General features: G+C 36.7%; 1 protein-coding gene across 1 annotated transcript in view; it reads left to right on the top strand.

Moving 5' to 3' along the window:
- Window positions 1–5144: 5144 nt before the first annotated feature.
- RASSF9 (Ras association domain family member 9) overlaps window positions 5145–17543 on the top strand; it is a gene marked incomplete at both ends in the record, with an annotated part of 36742 nt that continues 24343 nt past the window's right edge. The window contains one exon of the mRNA XM_080935273.1: window positions 5145–5191. Coding sequence (XP_080791399.1) covers window positions 5145–5191 — 47 coding nt within the window. The remainder of the gene's footprint in view (window positions 5192–17543) is intronic.

Raw genomic sequence — 17543 nt, 5'->3', positions numbered from 1 at the left:
TTTTTCTCTTAATTGAGATTGGTGTTTTAATAAAATCAGAAGAACTGATTCATTTTAACAAGCTAACTAGTGTGTGTATTATTTCTTCTCAGATTACCATGTAAGTGGTGACAAATTGACTCACAGTCACTTGTGTGTAATCCCAGACTTAGAACTTCAGGTCTGCTGTTCTTTTTAACACAGCCCCCAGGGAAAGCTGGCTAATACCAACACAGATGCTTCTGATAAAAAAATCAAGTCAGCCAATTTAATTGTTCAAACGTGAAGAGGAAATGACTGGTACAGAGATTATAAAATGTCTGTATAAAATATTTTAAAGAAAAACTTCCCCTTAAACTTGTATTGCATAAGAACATTAGAAGACCGAATTATTTCTTTCTTCATTTTCCACAGCAGAATCCTGAGGCTCAGACCAGTTAACCATTACCTATTGTCCTTAAAAGAAAATGTCAGAGATGTAACACAGAGTTCAGTGTAGTTAGAACAGTAAACCTTTAACACTTTTAGCTGAAATGGCCTCTCGGTGAAGTCACGGATACTAGCGTTAATGAAAATCATCGAAATATAGCCCACAGTAAATACTGGGTTACTGAGCTGATTCTCTGAGAGTTTGGAAAGGTTTAAGCTGTAAACAGGGTGGTACTTTCTCATGTTCATTTTAATTGTTACTGTATATTTGAGATATGTAACTGATGAGAAACATCTATATAAAGCTCTTTCTGTAATGGAACAAAATAAAAATATACTTATCTGTTTTACAGGATTAGATTGTGACAACCTTTGTACTAGTGGGACGTTTTTGGAAACAATGTATTTTCCTGTGGCATGAGCAGTTGTGATCTAGTCATTAAGCAAAAGTCCTGGATTTAATGACTAGTTCCACTGCCTTCATGTTCTGCAATACTCTCTGGACTTGTGCATCTTATATGTTTGCTGCTTTAGCATTTTTATCATGTATCACCCCAATCCTTCAGTCCTGCCAGGTCTCCTGGCACTACTAATGGGAGCAATATTTTCAAAACTTAGCTTTCCAGTGTCCTGGGGGAGGAAGGCAATTGAGGTGTTGATGTGTCATGAATATGTGCCAGGTCTACTCCCCATTGTGTGCTAGCAAAGAGCAGCTCAAATATAGTCTTAAAAGGTACTTGTCAACAAGGAATGGGACTTCATAATACCAATAGAGCTTAGTTCTACACTTTAGAAATGACTGTACCAACAACCCGTGCATATATTTTCTGCTGACGACCCACACAAGTAGGTTTTTTCTATCATCACATTTTTAAATAATATTCACTTATTTAGGAGAAAATATTCATTTTGTCATTATTACGTTTAATGACATATTTTTGATTTTCAAATGACGATATAAATAGGAGAGGAAAGATGTTAGTTACTTCTGTATGATTGTGAATGAAATCTGTCATAACAACATAAGAGGCTTAAGATTCACTTTGACTCATGTTTCAGAGTAAGTTCAATTCACTGTGGGATGAAAGGAGCACGGGTGGTCCATGCTCATAGCTCTGCCATAGCAGGCATAGAATACAGGTGGAAACTAGGCAGGATAGAAGCTCTAAAGGCTACCTCTAGTAGATGCTTTGTACCAGAAAGACCCCCACCTTCTAAATATCCCCAATCAGTCCCAATCATAATACTGAATGTATACATTCTCTATTTTGGCTGAATATTCTTCAGAGGGGGGGGGAGAAAGACAGGGAGAAAAGAGAGAGAGAGGAGGAAGGGAAGAAGAAGAGGAGGAGGAGAAGGAGGAAGAAGGAGGAGGAGGAGAAGAAAGAGGAGGAGGAGGAGAAGAAAGAGGAGGAGGAGGAGGAGGAGGAGGAAGAGAAGAAGAAGAAGAAGAAGAAGAAGAAGAAGAAGAAGAAGAAGAAGAAGAAGAAGAAGAAGAAGAAGAAGAAGAAGAAGAAGAAGAAGAAGAAGAAGAAAAAGAAGAAGAAGAAGAAGAAGAAAATACAATAGCCATCATCTACCATCAAAATCATTTAGATTGATCCTGAAACAAACTGATTTTAGCATACTTATCTTATTTTATAATTTATCAGTATTTTTCTCATCAATGAAAAGTTCAGGGATACATTGTTTCAGATCCTCTTAAAAATCTTAATGTCTAAGAGCTACTATTAGACCAGTGTTCTACTATTTCACTGGAAGGTTTAGAAGTCATTTTTTTTTTTTTTTTTTTTTTGCCTTTTTTCAAGTTTGGGATAATTCTGTGAAAAACAAGTACTTAAGCAATACCCCATGTCAACATTTTATACACAACATTTCATTTACTTAGCTGAAGAAACGTCAGGGAACATTAGCCCTTGTCAGAAATATTTTTTTGGGAAAACTCTGCTAATAAATTTAGCTTCAATGTTGAATGTTTTGAAGGTTACTGTTGTATAAAACTATGTTTAGTGGTAAAATTGCAAGTCCCTTTATACTGTATGTATAATATGATTTTCTGACCATTGTATTAGCAGAAGAGAGCATCTGAATTTAAAAGAACAGACAAATATAAAAAATCAAAAAAGTCATCTTTCCAATTACCTATACAATATCTTCTTATCTGTGAATCGCATTTATAAATCATATATTTGTTTTTGTCTTTTAGGGATAGAGTTAGGTTTGCTGCTCTCCTTTTCTCTGCTTGAGTAGTATGGTCTATGTTTTGTTTTTCTTTCTGCTTTTAATAACGTAGGGGTGGTAACATTTTGTGCTGTTCCACATCACTAATGATATATAATTGGCAAATAAAGATGCATCTACTTAATGTATACAACCTTCTCTGTGTTTAACTCTTCAACATGAAATAGCTTGTCATGAAGAATATTAATAGGATATTTTATGTGAGAAATAATAATGTCTTAAACGTAACTCATTTGTGATAACTTGAAAGCAACATACAGGCTATGCTAGTAAATTTGCAATGTTTCCTCTTCCTCCATTAGAAGTCTTTACCGACAATATAGTGTACATACATACGTACACAAAGAATGTCAATAAAGGAAGGAAGCAAAGTGATAGTATACACAGAGACATTAGTTAGCAAGTGATGAAAATGTCTGCAATTTGTTAAAATTACTACGTTAATATGGAAATAGTCCATCTATAGAAATGCAGTTTAGAAAAGCATGGAGAAATTATGTATGCTTCCCTAATGATTTAAATCATCATAGGTGTGAGTAGAGAAAGGAGAGGAAAGTAAACCGCAGATCATGTGGTTTTTATTACATAGAAAATGCATACATATAAAAATACCAATCATGAAAAATGCACACATAGGCCCATATATGTACAGAGAGAGAAACACAATGTATGGTTGGCACCTTTATTACTCAAAATGCTTCTCCCACAATTAAAATGGCTATATATTCCTAAACAGTTCTTTTAGGGCTATAGAGTAGAATTAAATTATAACACTGTCTTTTATAATTTTCAACTTTATATGCATAACTATATAAGATTATAAAGAAACATATAATTCTAATTAACATGAAAACCTATGCATGTATACCCTACAGATGAGGTTGTGGTTACATAAAGGAAAATGGTTCTTCTGAGCACTGTGAAGTCCTGAACAGTGAAGTTTGTATAAGAATAAAAAGATTCCTTGCAATCATGTCTTGCTTGCTGCTGCTGTTGTCTAGGCAAAGTGTCCATAGAAAACAGAGGCCATTTTTGTGCTTTGCTGGGACTCAGAACATTCACCTGAAAAGGGAAGTTGGAAAGCCCACAGCCCATTTTTCCCTCCCTCCCTCCTCCCCCAACCCTACCAGCTTGTTGCATTTGGGTTGCTGAATTTTAGGGAGTCATTGTTGGTGGGTGGTTGGTAGTAGATTCTTCAAAATAAGACTCATAGTAAATCCTTCAGGAACTTTCCCCTGTATACTTATCCTGTACACTCCTGTATCTGCTCCCTTTCTCTTGCTTCCCACCCACTCTCCCTCCCTCCCTCCCTCTTTCTCTCTCCCCCCACTTCTGTTTCTCCTCATATGTCCAAGTTATAGGTTTGATTTTACATACTACACACAGACAGACAGACAGACAGACAGACAGACAGACAGACACACACACACACACACACACACACACACACACACTTTAACAGTATACCTATTTTAGTTCCATAGCCCCATTCTACTGTTCAATAGTTACAGGTCCATGGTGGGTGGTGGCAAGCAGCTCACTTTTCTCATGGCCCCCCAGGTCTCAGAGGAACAGCATGTGGTCTAGCTAGGCTGATGAATGTCAGCACCCTAGTTGTCAGCTACCCCAAAGCAGTGATGTGTTAGCCCCACAGTCCCTGGTCCTTGCCAAGTTTTTGTTTTGATTTGTTTGTTCCCTTTATCATTTTTTAATGGAGAGCTAAGGAACCCGCTTTCTTAGTAGCTGCACTTCTCAGCTGGCCTTCTCTCACTTGAGTTCAGGGCAACAGAGGCTTTTAATTCTGTGTGTATGGAGTAGGTAGGGAAAGCATTCCTCCTGCTCATTCCTGTTTGCCAAGATCAGATTACTTTGCACCGACTTGGAGCTGGCTGGCAGGAGGCCTGGGGGGGGAGGGGGATGGTTTTCAGTCTTTTATGTGTGTACACCTTGTGTGGTTGGGTGTGGAGAGCAGGAAAGGGGGGTTTCCAAGTCGAGTGAAATTCCCATTCTATGGCTATTAACCATGCCTGTAGGGTTGGCAGGTCTTAGAGTTTAGCCAGTTGGCTAAACAGCTACAACACACAATAGCGCCTCTCCCCTCCCTCCTTCCCACCCTTCCTCTCTCTTTCCCTTCCTCCCTGCTATCCTCCCTTCCTCCCTCTCTGACTCTCCCTCTTCCTCTCTCCCTCTCTCCCCTGTCTCCTCTCTTTTGAGCTTCCAAACAAACACCTTCTTCCAGGCTGAAGCTGGGCTGGTCTCCCTAGGCGCAGCAGCCACAACAATCCGCGCAGTTCAAAGTTAGGCAGCAATTGCACAACTTCCAGCGACTCTCTCAGCCAGCTGCTAATGAGCCTGAAAGCAAGGACCATCTGAGGAGTTGAAGAGGAAGCCTCCAGCCTTCCTCCTCTCACCAGAGAGACCCAGACACCCCTCCCAGGGCCCAGATTACTCTGAGATAAGGACTGCGTTATTTTCTTGCCTTGCCGGGACAGACCATGGCTCCCTTTGGAAGAAACTTGCTGAAGACACGACATAAAAACAGGTAAAAAAAAAGTGTGCAAGTGTGTGTGTGTGTGTGTGTGTGTGTTGGACTTAGTTCCCTAAGTGTGAAAGTTATGTTTTCTTACACTTGGGTTCTGATGAAAACTGCTTGGAAAGCTCAAAGCCCCAGGGATTCGGGATCCAGAAAGAAGACTCAGCTCCTCAGACTATATAGGTCCTGCATTGAAGATGGCAGGAGATCCAACAAGACTCATGGGAAACCATGACTGATTTTAACTGTCTTTTCCCTTATGGCAGTCTGAGTACACTAACTAACACTAACATATTCTCTTGATATTGTCCTGAACTTTCAGGGGAAAGGAATAACAAGATCTACTTTTTGTTTAAACACTGTGTTAGAATGTCACTTTTTGAAAATGCATTAGAGTTTGGGAAAGTTACAACATTTGGTTTTCTAGACACTTGTTGGGGAAAAAAAGTACAACTCTCGATATAATCTGGAAACAATGCTTTATTTCCCCTGAGAGTGGGGAATTGGTAAAACCTGGAAAGTTTCCAAGTGCAAACATTCCCTTGAGGAGCTTTTTAAAGACTGTGTCTTTGAGAACACTAGGTCACTTAGGTATTCAAAGAGGAGTCAGGAAAACTGTGTGCCTCACATCTTTACTATTGGCACTAGAGTTTGAGTTAGTACTTCCAGCCTGCTGAGAGAGAGAGAGAGAGAGAGAGAGAGAGAGAGAGAGAGAGACTGAAATAATGGATAATATCTATATTCATATATTTCACTACCATAACTATTTCATTGATACTCAAATATTAAACTTTTATGCAGAAAAATGAAACGATTTGAGACAGGCTTTGTATTTTTTTTAATACATCTGTTTTGGCAGACAAAATAAACTGGGCTTTCCAGCCGCTCTCTGCTCTTCTTTATTGTGCCTGTTTGCGCTTGTCATAGTCTGCTTAGTGTACATTTAAATGGATACAATTACAAGATAGGAAATTATATAATTATTTTAAAGTGTCTGCCTGATAATATAGCAATACATCTTTAAAGTGATTCTTGCTACTTCTGTTTTGTACACAAATATCTACTTGATTTAGTTGACTGAATTTCTTTAAGAAACTAAAAAAAAGGTAAAATAAATACTGTAAAGTCTTCTCAACCACTTTTACATGCTAATAATATGATAAATATGCTATTTGTGAAATAGGGATGGTTCATCGTGTGTTAAGAGACAATGGTTTCAGCACATTTTAATAGATAAAGATGTCCATTACAACTGACTTTATGTATTAATGATGACAAAATATTTAAAAATACTACAGAAAACATACTTCAGCTGCCCTGCCTCAATTCTGCTGTGAAGTTTAGTTGTGTTGCTAATATAGGATCTCTATGTTTCCTTAAACACTATGAAATTGTGTAAAAGGTATTTTGGGTTTATTGTTTACTGTAAACAAACTGCTCTTCTGCTCCCAAATCTTTTCTTCAGAATTGTTTGTCGAGATTTCTTTATAGCAGTTTATGGATTCCATCACTTCTGTGCCAAGTACAGGTGCAATAAAGCCCTTTTACTCACCCCGGAACATTTGTTATCAAACTCCATACTCCGTTTTTATTGTGTTATGTCTGTTACTGTGCCTTCTGGTCTAGCAATAAAACAAACACTCTCAGCAGGATATTTTAAATGCAAAAAAAATGTTGTGATGAAGAGATAAGAACAGAAAAACTGGAACTTTAACAGCATTTCAAGTTTCCCTTGAGAAACTGGAAAGCAGTTGCAAAGGGTCATAATTTATTATGACCTCAATTTGGGGTGTGAGCAAAGGCAGTAATGAGGAGGATGTGTGTGAGCACTCCAGTGATTAATTGCTTCCTTTTACTGATTTTTACTTTTTAGCCCAGTGCAAAACCAAATGGGGTAGGGGAGACACACACACACACACACAGTGAGAGAGAGAGAGAGACAGACAGACAGACAGACAGACAATACAGAGAGAATGCAGCATAAGTCAATGACATCAAAGTATAAGTATTTAAAACTGAGAATTAAACATGTCATGTTGGCTTGAAATAGATTTAAGATAATATGGCAATTTATACAAGGTCTTGTTTTGGGGGGGATGGTCTCTTCACCATCTCAAGATAAACTAACTGATGAAAGTGATTTCAGGGTTAAGTTTCTCTATTATACTGACTAGGTTCTATGTGGCTTACATAACCTCACCTGAACACCTCAACAACAAATCTGTTTATTAAATGATGAGTCAGTCAGATGCTGAATAGAGAATGCGATTGATAATAGTTACCTGATAAGAAGTAAACATCAACTAAAATGTATTCTGTAAGATACACATTTTGTGGATTTATGAATATATGTGTATAAGCTGTAAACACAAAAGGGAAGAATTAAACAACATATTTGTATCATATGACCACCATATTGAAGAGAATGATGCTATGACCATTTACAGCTTTTCAGAAGATAGAAATAAAGATTGCTAAAATATTGGGGGGGATTGTGAGCAATGATTTTGAAAAGTTTGAATATTATTTTTAATTTTTGCATATCCTTTGCATTTTCTTTCATTGAATAATGTTACGTCATCCAAGACTAAGCAAGATGACATAGTCCTATAACCGTGCTCAGAATAGGTACATATATGAGAGTTTTAGACCTGAACATGATAAAAACAGAGCTGCAAAAGATGAGGCATACGACCTTTCATCCAACAAGGTCTAGTGCTCAGGGAGGGTGGAGTTCTATCTGTCTAGACATCATTATGTTTTCATGCCTAGGAGAGCGCTTGGTTTGTTGTAGACCTGTAATACAGTTGTTTGTTTAGTTTTGTGTCCTAAGTTATAATTTCTCCTCAACCAAGGAAGACCATCATTACTTTATTCCTTATTTGGCATATGATGCAAGCTAGTATTGCACAAAACTCAATACTCAAGACAGATCAATTGACACCATGAGCTTCATTAAAACATTTGGTAAGTTTTCTTCAGGAACATTCAAGAAAACTTCATGGCCCTAAGTATTTTGGGCTTTTATCTTTAAACTTTCATGTAAAGAAAAAAAAAAAGCTCCAAGTGAAAGTTTTTTAATGAATATAATCAGCAGTCTTCTGCCTAAATGTTCTAATTGCATGTTTCATTAGAAAAGTACCATTTTCTAGGGGGAATGGACTGTTTATTTTAGTTTCAGAGTGACAAGAATTACTGTGACAGAAGCCTGAGTATTATTGTACATATTGCTAATAAAAATTTTGTTCAATGTGACTAAAATTATACAACAATCTAGGTTGATATTTTTCCCAACAATCCATTCAGCTTTTATATGTATTAGTGCCTAGGCAACATTTTTTTCTCACATAAAAGCTAACAGAGTAAATAATAAAGCATTGATCCATTTGATATGTTTATGAACGTTCCATGATGGAGCTTAGATTTCCAACCTGTTGAGCTATATATAGACCCTACATTTATGAATGCGATTGTTTTCATCAGTTTCACAAATTAATCTGAATGACTAGAAACTGATGTGTATAAAAACTTTAAAGAAGGACTGGTAGTTCAAGATATCACTGGGATGCTGAGTTAGGAGAAGTGCCTTGTACTTGGCTGGAAACAGCATCCCTCTGTTCCAAAACCATGCTGGCCTTATGCTTATGACTCTCCTGCCTCTGCTTCCTGGGTGTGACTATACTACGTATATGTCAGCAAACCCTGTACAGGACATGAATTCTAACACTTGAGAAGATGGGATTGGCTGAAACATTCATCAGTTCTTCCTGGAAGCAGAATATTACTGTTGTGTAGAAAAGACCCATATATCCATTCTAAATGAACATTTACTAACTACAAACAGACAGACACACACCTAGATTGGTTGTCATCGTTATTTTTGAGGCCCATTTGAACTTTCCCTGACTTTCCCTTGAGCTGTTTCAGAAAGCTTTTGCTGAAACTAAGAAAATATGTCAATCTCTTTCAGGTTACACAGACAGCCTTTATTTTTAAAAAGTATAAATCCTAAATTAAAGGGTCCCAGAAAGTATACCTAATTGGACGTATATGAAGTAGTCTGGCTTGACTACTGGCTTGGCATCAGTGTTCACATTACTGTTATGTTATTAGAATACACCTGGCTGTATTTTTAAAACAAGAACACACATCAAAAATAAATTCTTCTATCCTATCAGAAAGAAGAATTCGGTTTTACGGGTAAACATTTTAGACAAGAAGACTGCCTTTTTTCTATAGTTAGAAATGGGAAATATTAGGTACTTCTTTTTTTCTTGTAGCTTCAAATACAGATTTAAAGTGTTTAAAAAGATGGATTAAGACTTTGACAATTGCCAAACTTTGGGTCCTGTAAATCTTCATTCTCTGAGTTTCTGAAATGTTTTCCCCTGATGATATCTCACAGCTTAAGTAGTTGTTAGTTTGCAGCAGACAATCCATTAGGAACAATGACTGGAATACTTTATTCTTCACAAAAATAGTCCAAGAGCTTTGGCACAGGCAAAATAGTTTCCAGGTTAAAACTTGAATTGCTTAAAAAACAAAACAAAACAAAACAAAACAAACAAACAAAAAAAAAAAAAAAAAAAAAAAAACCTGAGCCAACCTAGCAGCCTAACATTTACTGTGTAATATGTCTCAGTAGGCATCAGACCAACAAGTGGCTCATGCCAGCAAAAGCAGTTCTTGAAAGAAAATTGTTTTGAAACAAGTTAAACAATTTATAGTTAGCTAACAATTTAATTTAGAAAATGTCTTGATTAATTTTACTGAAAATCAGAATGTTTTATGTTTATTTGATGTATATGTAAAATGGAGCTGACAGCCATTCTGAGCATTCAGAGAAGTTAATTCTAACTTGTAGATATAAGCATAGATAGATAGATAGTTATATATACATATAACCCATGTAGGTATATCTAAGACACACACATATACATATACAAATACACATACACATACACATACACATACACATACACATACACATACACATACACATACACATACACATTCACATACACATACACATACATATACATATACATATACATATACATATACATATACATATACATATACATATACATATACATGAGAGAGAGATAAAGATAGAGATAGAGATGTATAATAAACTCCAAAAAGAAATGTTGACATAGGGGTGTGAGTTTACTTCTTCTAGGTACATATTGATACTATATGACCTTAAGAAGAAATCTGTCTCTAGCATGTTTACTTTCTAAAATGAGCCCTCATAATAGCTGTACTGCAGAAATGTTAAAGGAAAAGTGTGGGACATTTCTCTCTTTTATTGCTTTTTAGTGGATGTTTTATGTAAAGTGGTTGTAGTTTGTGTGTGTGTGTGTGTCTGTGTGTGTTTGTGTGTTTGCATGTGTGTTTGAGTGTGTGTGTGTGTTTGTGTGTGTGTGTGTTTGTCTTATTTGGTTACTTTTTGTTTGTTAGTTTTGCCTCATTTTGCTTTTCTTTGAATTCTCCAGATATTTTATTCTGTATATGTGTAATTAATTTTCTTACACTTAAAGAATATAATTATATCATTGCCCCCTTTCCTTAACTACCCCTAAAATATCCTAAATACACCTTGTTGTTTCTTTCAATTGTAGTAACTGTTTCAAATTAATTGTTGTTACATACATGTATGTGTATATATATATATGTGTGTGTGTGTGTGTGTGTGTGTGTGTGTGTATGTATATACAAATGCAGCCTGAATATAATTTTACTTTTATGTCTGTTTTAGGGCTGACCATTTCATATAGAATAACCAATCAGTGTGTTCTTTCCTTTGGGAAACTGGTTTTCTGAATATCAAGCATTTCTTAGTTGCCAGTAATTGTACAGCGCTTAGGCTTTGAGGCCTTCACTGTATCTCCTTTTCCATGTCTATTACCCATGTTATGTTCATGTTTAGCCACTCAGTTTGATAAGACATTATTTAGCTTCTCAAGTTCCTCCAGAACGCTCCCTTATCCTCTGGCTCATCTAATCTTTTTGCTTCTTCTTCTTTTTTTTTAACTTTTTTCTTAAATTTTACACTCCAGCACTTCAGATTTTATTCTCCTCCTGGTCCACCCTCCAACTTTTCCACTTCCTGTACCTCCTCCCTGCCCCTCTTTCTCCACTAGGATATCCCCACCACTCACCACAGACAGACAGACCTCTAAACTCCCTGGGGCCTCCAGTCTCTTAAGGGTTAGATGCATCTTCTCTGACTGAACCGCACGGAACCCAGTAGTCCTCTGCTGTTGGGGGCCTCCTATCAGCTCGTGTAAGCTGCCTGGTTGGAGATCCAGTGTCTGAGAAATCTCTGAGGTCCAGGTAAATTGTGGCTGCTGGTCCTACTCCTCAGCTTCCTCCAGCTTTTCCATAATTCAGCTACAGGGGTCAGCAGCTTCTGCTCTTTCTTTGGGTGCAAGTATCTGTATCTGACTCCTTCAGCTGCATGTTGGGTCTTTCAGAGGGCAGTCATGATAGGTCCTTTTTGTGAGTGATCCGTAGTAGTCTCAGTAATAGTGCCAGGCCTTGGGGCCTTCCCTTGAGCTAGATCTCCCTTTGGGCCTATCTTCCTCATTGATACCTGAGCTTTAGGGATTGGGGTTGTAGATGCAAGCATCCATTGGGAATGGACTCCACAGGTCTGCCTTTTGAGCTGTTGTGATCTTCTGTAATGGCTTCCATATCTAGCAAAGAGAAGTTTCTTTGATGACAGTGAGGATTACAATTATCTGTGGGTCTAAGGACAAATGTTTAGAGTGTAGTTAGGGATTATTCTGGTTTAGTTAAGTGGCAATTGTAGGTTCCTTTCCAAGATCGATGACTTCATTTGCCTTGGGTTGTTGGCTAGGTTTCCAGGGATGGTTTAAAGCCATCTAAACATAGCAATGAAGGCAAGCATAAGCTATTTCTTAAGAGTTAATTACTCAGTATTATCAATTGATTGCAATTGCTATCCCCTGTTAAATGTTATATTTCACCTTCTAGCCAAAATTATCTTGTATATATAAAAGTGGTTAATAATAATAAATACAACCTAATGCAAAATACTTTTATTTGAATTGAAGAGAGTTTGTGGGAGGTGTTACACACATTCTGGAATATTCTCTGTTCTTATGTAGAAAGTGTTAACATTTCTATAAAAATTCTCATAAAATGTTGGCTCATTTATAGTGGATATGCTGCCCTTTTTTTCCTTATACAATAACCAGAACAAGTTCTCTATAAGAATTTACTGATTGAATAAAGAAATTCAACACATGCACTTAAAATACAGATAATGTTTAGATAACATTAGAACAGGGAAGAGTGTCTATAATTTTTATTGAATAAATGTTTGTGTAATTTAGAATTAATTTATGCATGCAGTGCTGAACTTTGGCCATTTGTGTGACTCCACCATGCCTTCAGGTAGAGATTGTCATAGCTGAAAGAGGTCTCATTGGAGACCTTGTTGGCATCTGGTAAACCAAACACAGCCACACAAGAGAGAGACACTGTCTCTACTTACTCTCTTGTGATGCTCATTCAAACCTATGTGTCTATAAATTAGGTTCAGCAACAATTAGTAAAAGGGTCCTCTAGGAATTGATGCACTGGACTATTCGACATTCTTTTGAGATAAAAGAAAAATAAAGCTGGGGACTGTTCCTTCTTCTAAATGAAAGGAAGATGTATGTTATATTAGAATATTACTGTTTATAAGACAAAAAGCAAATGTTAAAATGTCCAGGTGTTTTTATGTTTATATTTTGGGTAAAGTGATCTTTGAATTTATGCAATATTCTGCACATAGACTAAGCATACCATTTCTTGCCATATGTTCTCAGGATTAAATGATTAAAACTTCCTATACAAAGACAATAACACTAATCACATGAAAGAGCAAATCTAAACATTGTCCTATGTGCATTGTGTGTGTGTTTGTGTGTGTGCATGCATGTGCATGTGTGTTCACATGAGTTTCTTTAAATAAAAGGATGTATAACTAACAATTAATACATTACTGAGTTTATTCTAGGGCCACAAAGTAACTTTTTGCTTCATGAACAATAATCTACTTTCCTCCCATTAACACTTTTTATGATAATTTATCTCAACCCATCTTACATTGAGTACATTTCTGAGTGATTGAATAAATACACTCTTTTAATTCTTACTACTGGGGAGAAAGCACTGTGGTTTTCTCAATCCTAAATATCAACCATCTAAAACACTGAAATTTACAGCAGCCAGTCAGGAACAAGATTGTTTCAGATGTAGTTTCCACCATTACAGTACTGCTGTGTGATGTATGTTATCCCAGGAACATGATTTTATCAGTTTAAAAACAGAATTAATTCTAAATCAACATATTTGTGATTGTCTATGAAAGACTTGCCATAATCCTAGAATACAAGTAAAGAACAGTACTCATTCCACTTTCAGGGCTGTTAAATGGAAAATGATGTAAATTTTATGCAAATTTAAATTTGTAAATATAGTGTGATACTTGGGGATTTATATTCTAGTCTTCAGTTCTTACAGTTTCGGCATCATCAATGATTTCCTTATTGATGTGATAAAATGAATTAGATTGTGAATTATTGAACACAATTAAAAATGTCTATAAATGTTGTAGAACTATCTCTTTAGATGATAATGAAAGTATTTGAATTCCAACAGTGTTTTGGTTTTATATTTATAAATCTTCTGTACTAATTTTGAGACCATAAATAATTTTGCCATACATATTAAACATAGCACAACATACATTATATTTCTTTTTCTTTTTTCCTTACCGCTTAAAAAAAGAGGGATACATATACAGATTTTTAAAGGCATTTTGGCATAACACTATATGAATATTTTTGTCAGTACTTAATTCTCTTAGAGGTTTGATAGCATGCATTGAAATCCCACTAGTAACCATAAGCATGAAGTACATGGAGGACAGAATGTAACATGGAAACATTTTTCTTGTTGGGTATAGATTAATCATAATGATCTGTGAATACCAAAAATTGCCACAAGGCTATTATGTTAGTTCTTGGATTATTAATGATTTGAGATCCAGGTGTACCACACTCTGAGAGGGTGCTATACATTTACTTTTTTCCTAAGAAGAACTGAGGCTTTATTTTTTAACCTTTGTTTTTCTTGAGCTTCATAGAGTCTGTGAGTTGTTTCTGGGGTGTTCAGAGCTTTCTGGGGTTAATATCCAATTATCAGTCACTGTATTTTATGTCTTTTCTTTTGTGACTGGGTTACCTCAGTCAGCATGATATTTTCTAGATGCATCCATTATCTTAGGAATTTCATAAAGTCATTGTTTCTGATAGTTGAGTAGTACTCCATTGTGTAAATGTACCACAATTTTTATATCCATTCATCTACTTAAGGAAATCTGGGTTCTTTCCAGCTTCTGGATATTATAAATAGAGCTGCTATGAACATTGTGGTGCATGTATCTTTGTTGTATATTGGAGTGTCTCTGGGGTATATGCCCAGAAGTGGAATAACTGGATCTTCCGGTAGTACTATGTCCAATTTTCTGAGGAAATGCCAGACTGATTTCCAGGGTGATTGTACCAGTTTACAAACCCACCAACAGTGGAGAAGGGTTCCTATTTCTCCGCAACCTCGCCAGCATCTGTTGTCATCTGAGTTTTGGATCTTGGCCAATCTGACTGGTGTGAGGTGGAATCTCAGGGTTGTTTGGATTTGCATTTCCCTGATGGCTAAGGATGTTGAGAACTTCCTTAGATGCTTCTCAGCCATTCCATATTCCTCAATTGAGAACTTTTTGTTTAGCTCTGTACCCCATTTTTTAATAGCGTTGTTTGATTATCTGGTGTCTAACTTCTTGAGTTCTTTATATACCATGGATATTAGTCCTCTATCAGATGTGGGGTTGGTAAAGAGCTTTTTCCCAATCTGTTGGCTGCTGGTTTGTTTTCTTGACAGTGTCCTTAGTCCTACAGAAACTTTGCATTCTCATTAAGTCCCATTGGTTGATCTTTGACCTTAGAGCAAAAGCCATTGGTGTTCTGTTCAGAACAATTTCCCCTGTGCCTATGTGTTCTAAGGTTTTCCCTACTTTCACTTCTAATAGTTTCAGTATATCTGGATTAATGTGGAGTTCTTTGATCCATTTGCACTTGAGCTCTGTACAAGGAGATAAGAAAGGATCTATTTTCATTCTTCTGCATGCTGAGTGCCAGTTGGACCAACACCATTTGTTGAAGAGGCTGTCCTTTTTCCATTCAATATTTACAGCTCCTTTATCAAAACTCAAGTGACCATATGTTTGAGGGTTCATTTCTGGATCTTCTATTCTATTTCATTGATCCACGTGCTTATCTCTGTACCAGTACCATGCAGTTTTTAAAACAATTGCCTTGTAATATAGCTTGAGGTCAGTGATGGTGATTCCTGCATTTATTTTTTAACTGTGTATATATGTGTTTATCTGTGTGCCCATGAATATTGGTACCCATGGAGCCAACAGCGAATGTCTGGTCCACTGTAACTAGAGATTAGAGTTGCTTTTTAGAAGCAGCAAGAAATAGATGTTGGGAAATAGTCTCAGAAAGCCTTGATGATTGACTCACAGTATAACCCGAAGAGAGGAATGAATGGAAGTAAAGGAAAATAAGGGAACATCATTGTAGTTAAGTAGCAGTTATTAACCTCCCACTGTGACAGGTCTGAGCAAGAAAAGGGAACACAGAAGGATGCTCAGAAACATGTGGGAGGGGGGCTGAATCACATAGGCATAAGAGTTAGTATAATCAAAACCGAAGTACCTAAGAACTCAGCAACAATATGGCCAGGTGAGAAAGAGATCATAACTATGGTGGCAGTGGTAGAAAATGTTTTTCCATGTGTAGTTTTTGGTTTGTGGTTTTGTTCCTGGGAGCTCTCTCAGGTCTGATAATTGTTTGATATTGTTGTTCTTACTATTAGGTGAAGGGACCCATGGCTCCAGCTGCATATGTAGCAGAGGATAGCCTTATCTGGAATCAATAAGATGAGAGGCTGTTGGTCCTGTGAAGGCTTGATACCACAGTGTAGGGGAATCCAGTAAAATGCCTGGGTGGTAAGGAAGGAATGGGTGGGTTGGTGGGTGGGAGATCACCCTCATGGAAGCAGGGATAGGGAGAATGGGATGGGGGGTTGCAGAGAGGAAACCAGGAAAGGGGATAAGATTTGAAATGTAAATGAATAAAATATCCAGTATAAAAGCAAATAAAAAGTTATAGAAAATACATCAATAAATAGTAATAAAAATGCATTTTCCCAACTGAGTTTGCAGTGGAAATATTTAAGAAACAACTGTGATGGTATCTTTAGCCATGTCCTACTTAATGGATTGTAGTTACTTCAAATCATCTTCATGATTTTATAAATCCATCAATTTATTCAATTGTGTGCAATGACCATTGTTTTATCTCTTAAATTTTAGCTCATTTGTGGGTGTGTGTATATGAAAAGCTGTGCTATGTGATTTCTAAAAGCTGTAGTTGAAACATCCTAATGTACATGTGACATATGTTTACTATTCTCAACCCATGAGTAAGGTGTTTTATAGACTCTTAAAGGCTTCTAGTTACTCTAGTATTGTGTATTTGTTCTCATCCTTCCAATCTGACTGGAATTTCCTGAAGTTGTGTTTAGCTAGGGCAAGGTTGCAATGGCTTTAGGAGATCATAATCTCCCACAGAAGAGCCCATGGGTAACTATTTTTTACCTCTTCTAATAAGACCTCAGATTTTCCAGAAAGCTTAGAGCAGATGCTGTCCAAAAGCCATGGTAATTTCCATCGGATAAGCATATAACACATCTATTCCTATATGAAGAAAAGAGTTGGATTCAGTTAGAAATAGCTATTCAGAAAGCTATTCAGAAATCTTTGATATTTCATTGTTACTCAGTAGGCAGGAACCTGGCTACATCCTTTTAGTTGGCTACAATATATCTGTAGATATGTCTTTACTTACTAACCCCTTATTTCATTATTATTAAGAATAATACTATTAATAATTTGTTCTCTCATTACATATTCCATCCTGACTGCAGTCTCCCCTCCTTTCTCTCATCCCAGCCAACCACCACCACCAGTTCCCCTCTCTCTTCCCCTTATCCACTCCTCCTTTATTTCCTGCCAGAAAAGGGCAGGTCTCCAAGGAATATTAACCAGGCATGTCATATGAAGTTGCAACACGATTAGATTAGGCACCACCACTCGTATGGAGCACTCCAGTAGAAGAATAAAGCTTCAAAAGCAGGAAACATAGTCAGAGACACCTCTATTCCCTTTTAGGAGTCTCACAAAAATATCAAGCTATACAACTATAATGTATAG

This window comes from Micromys minutus (assembly GCF_963924665.1).
Source record: "Micromys minutus genome assembly, chromosome: 22".
NCBI lineage: Eukaryota > Metazoa > Chordata > Mammalia > Rodentia > Muridae > Micromys > Micromys minutus.
This window is presented reverse-complemented; position numbering and strand designations above follow the sequence as displayed.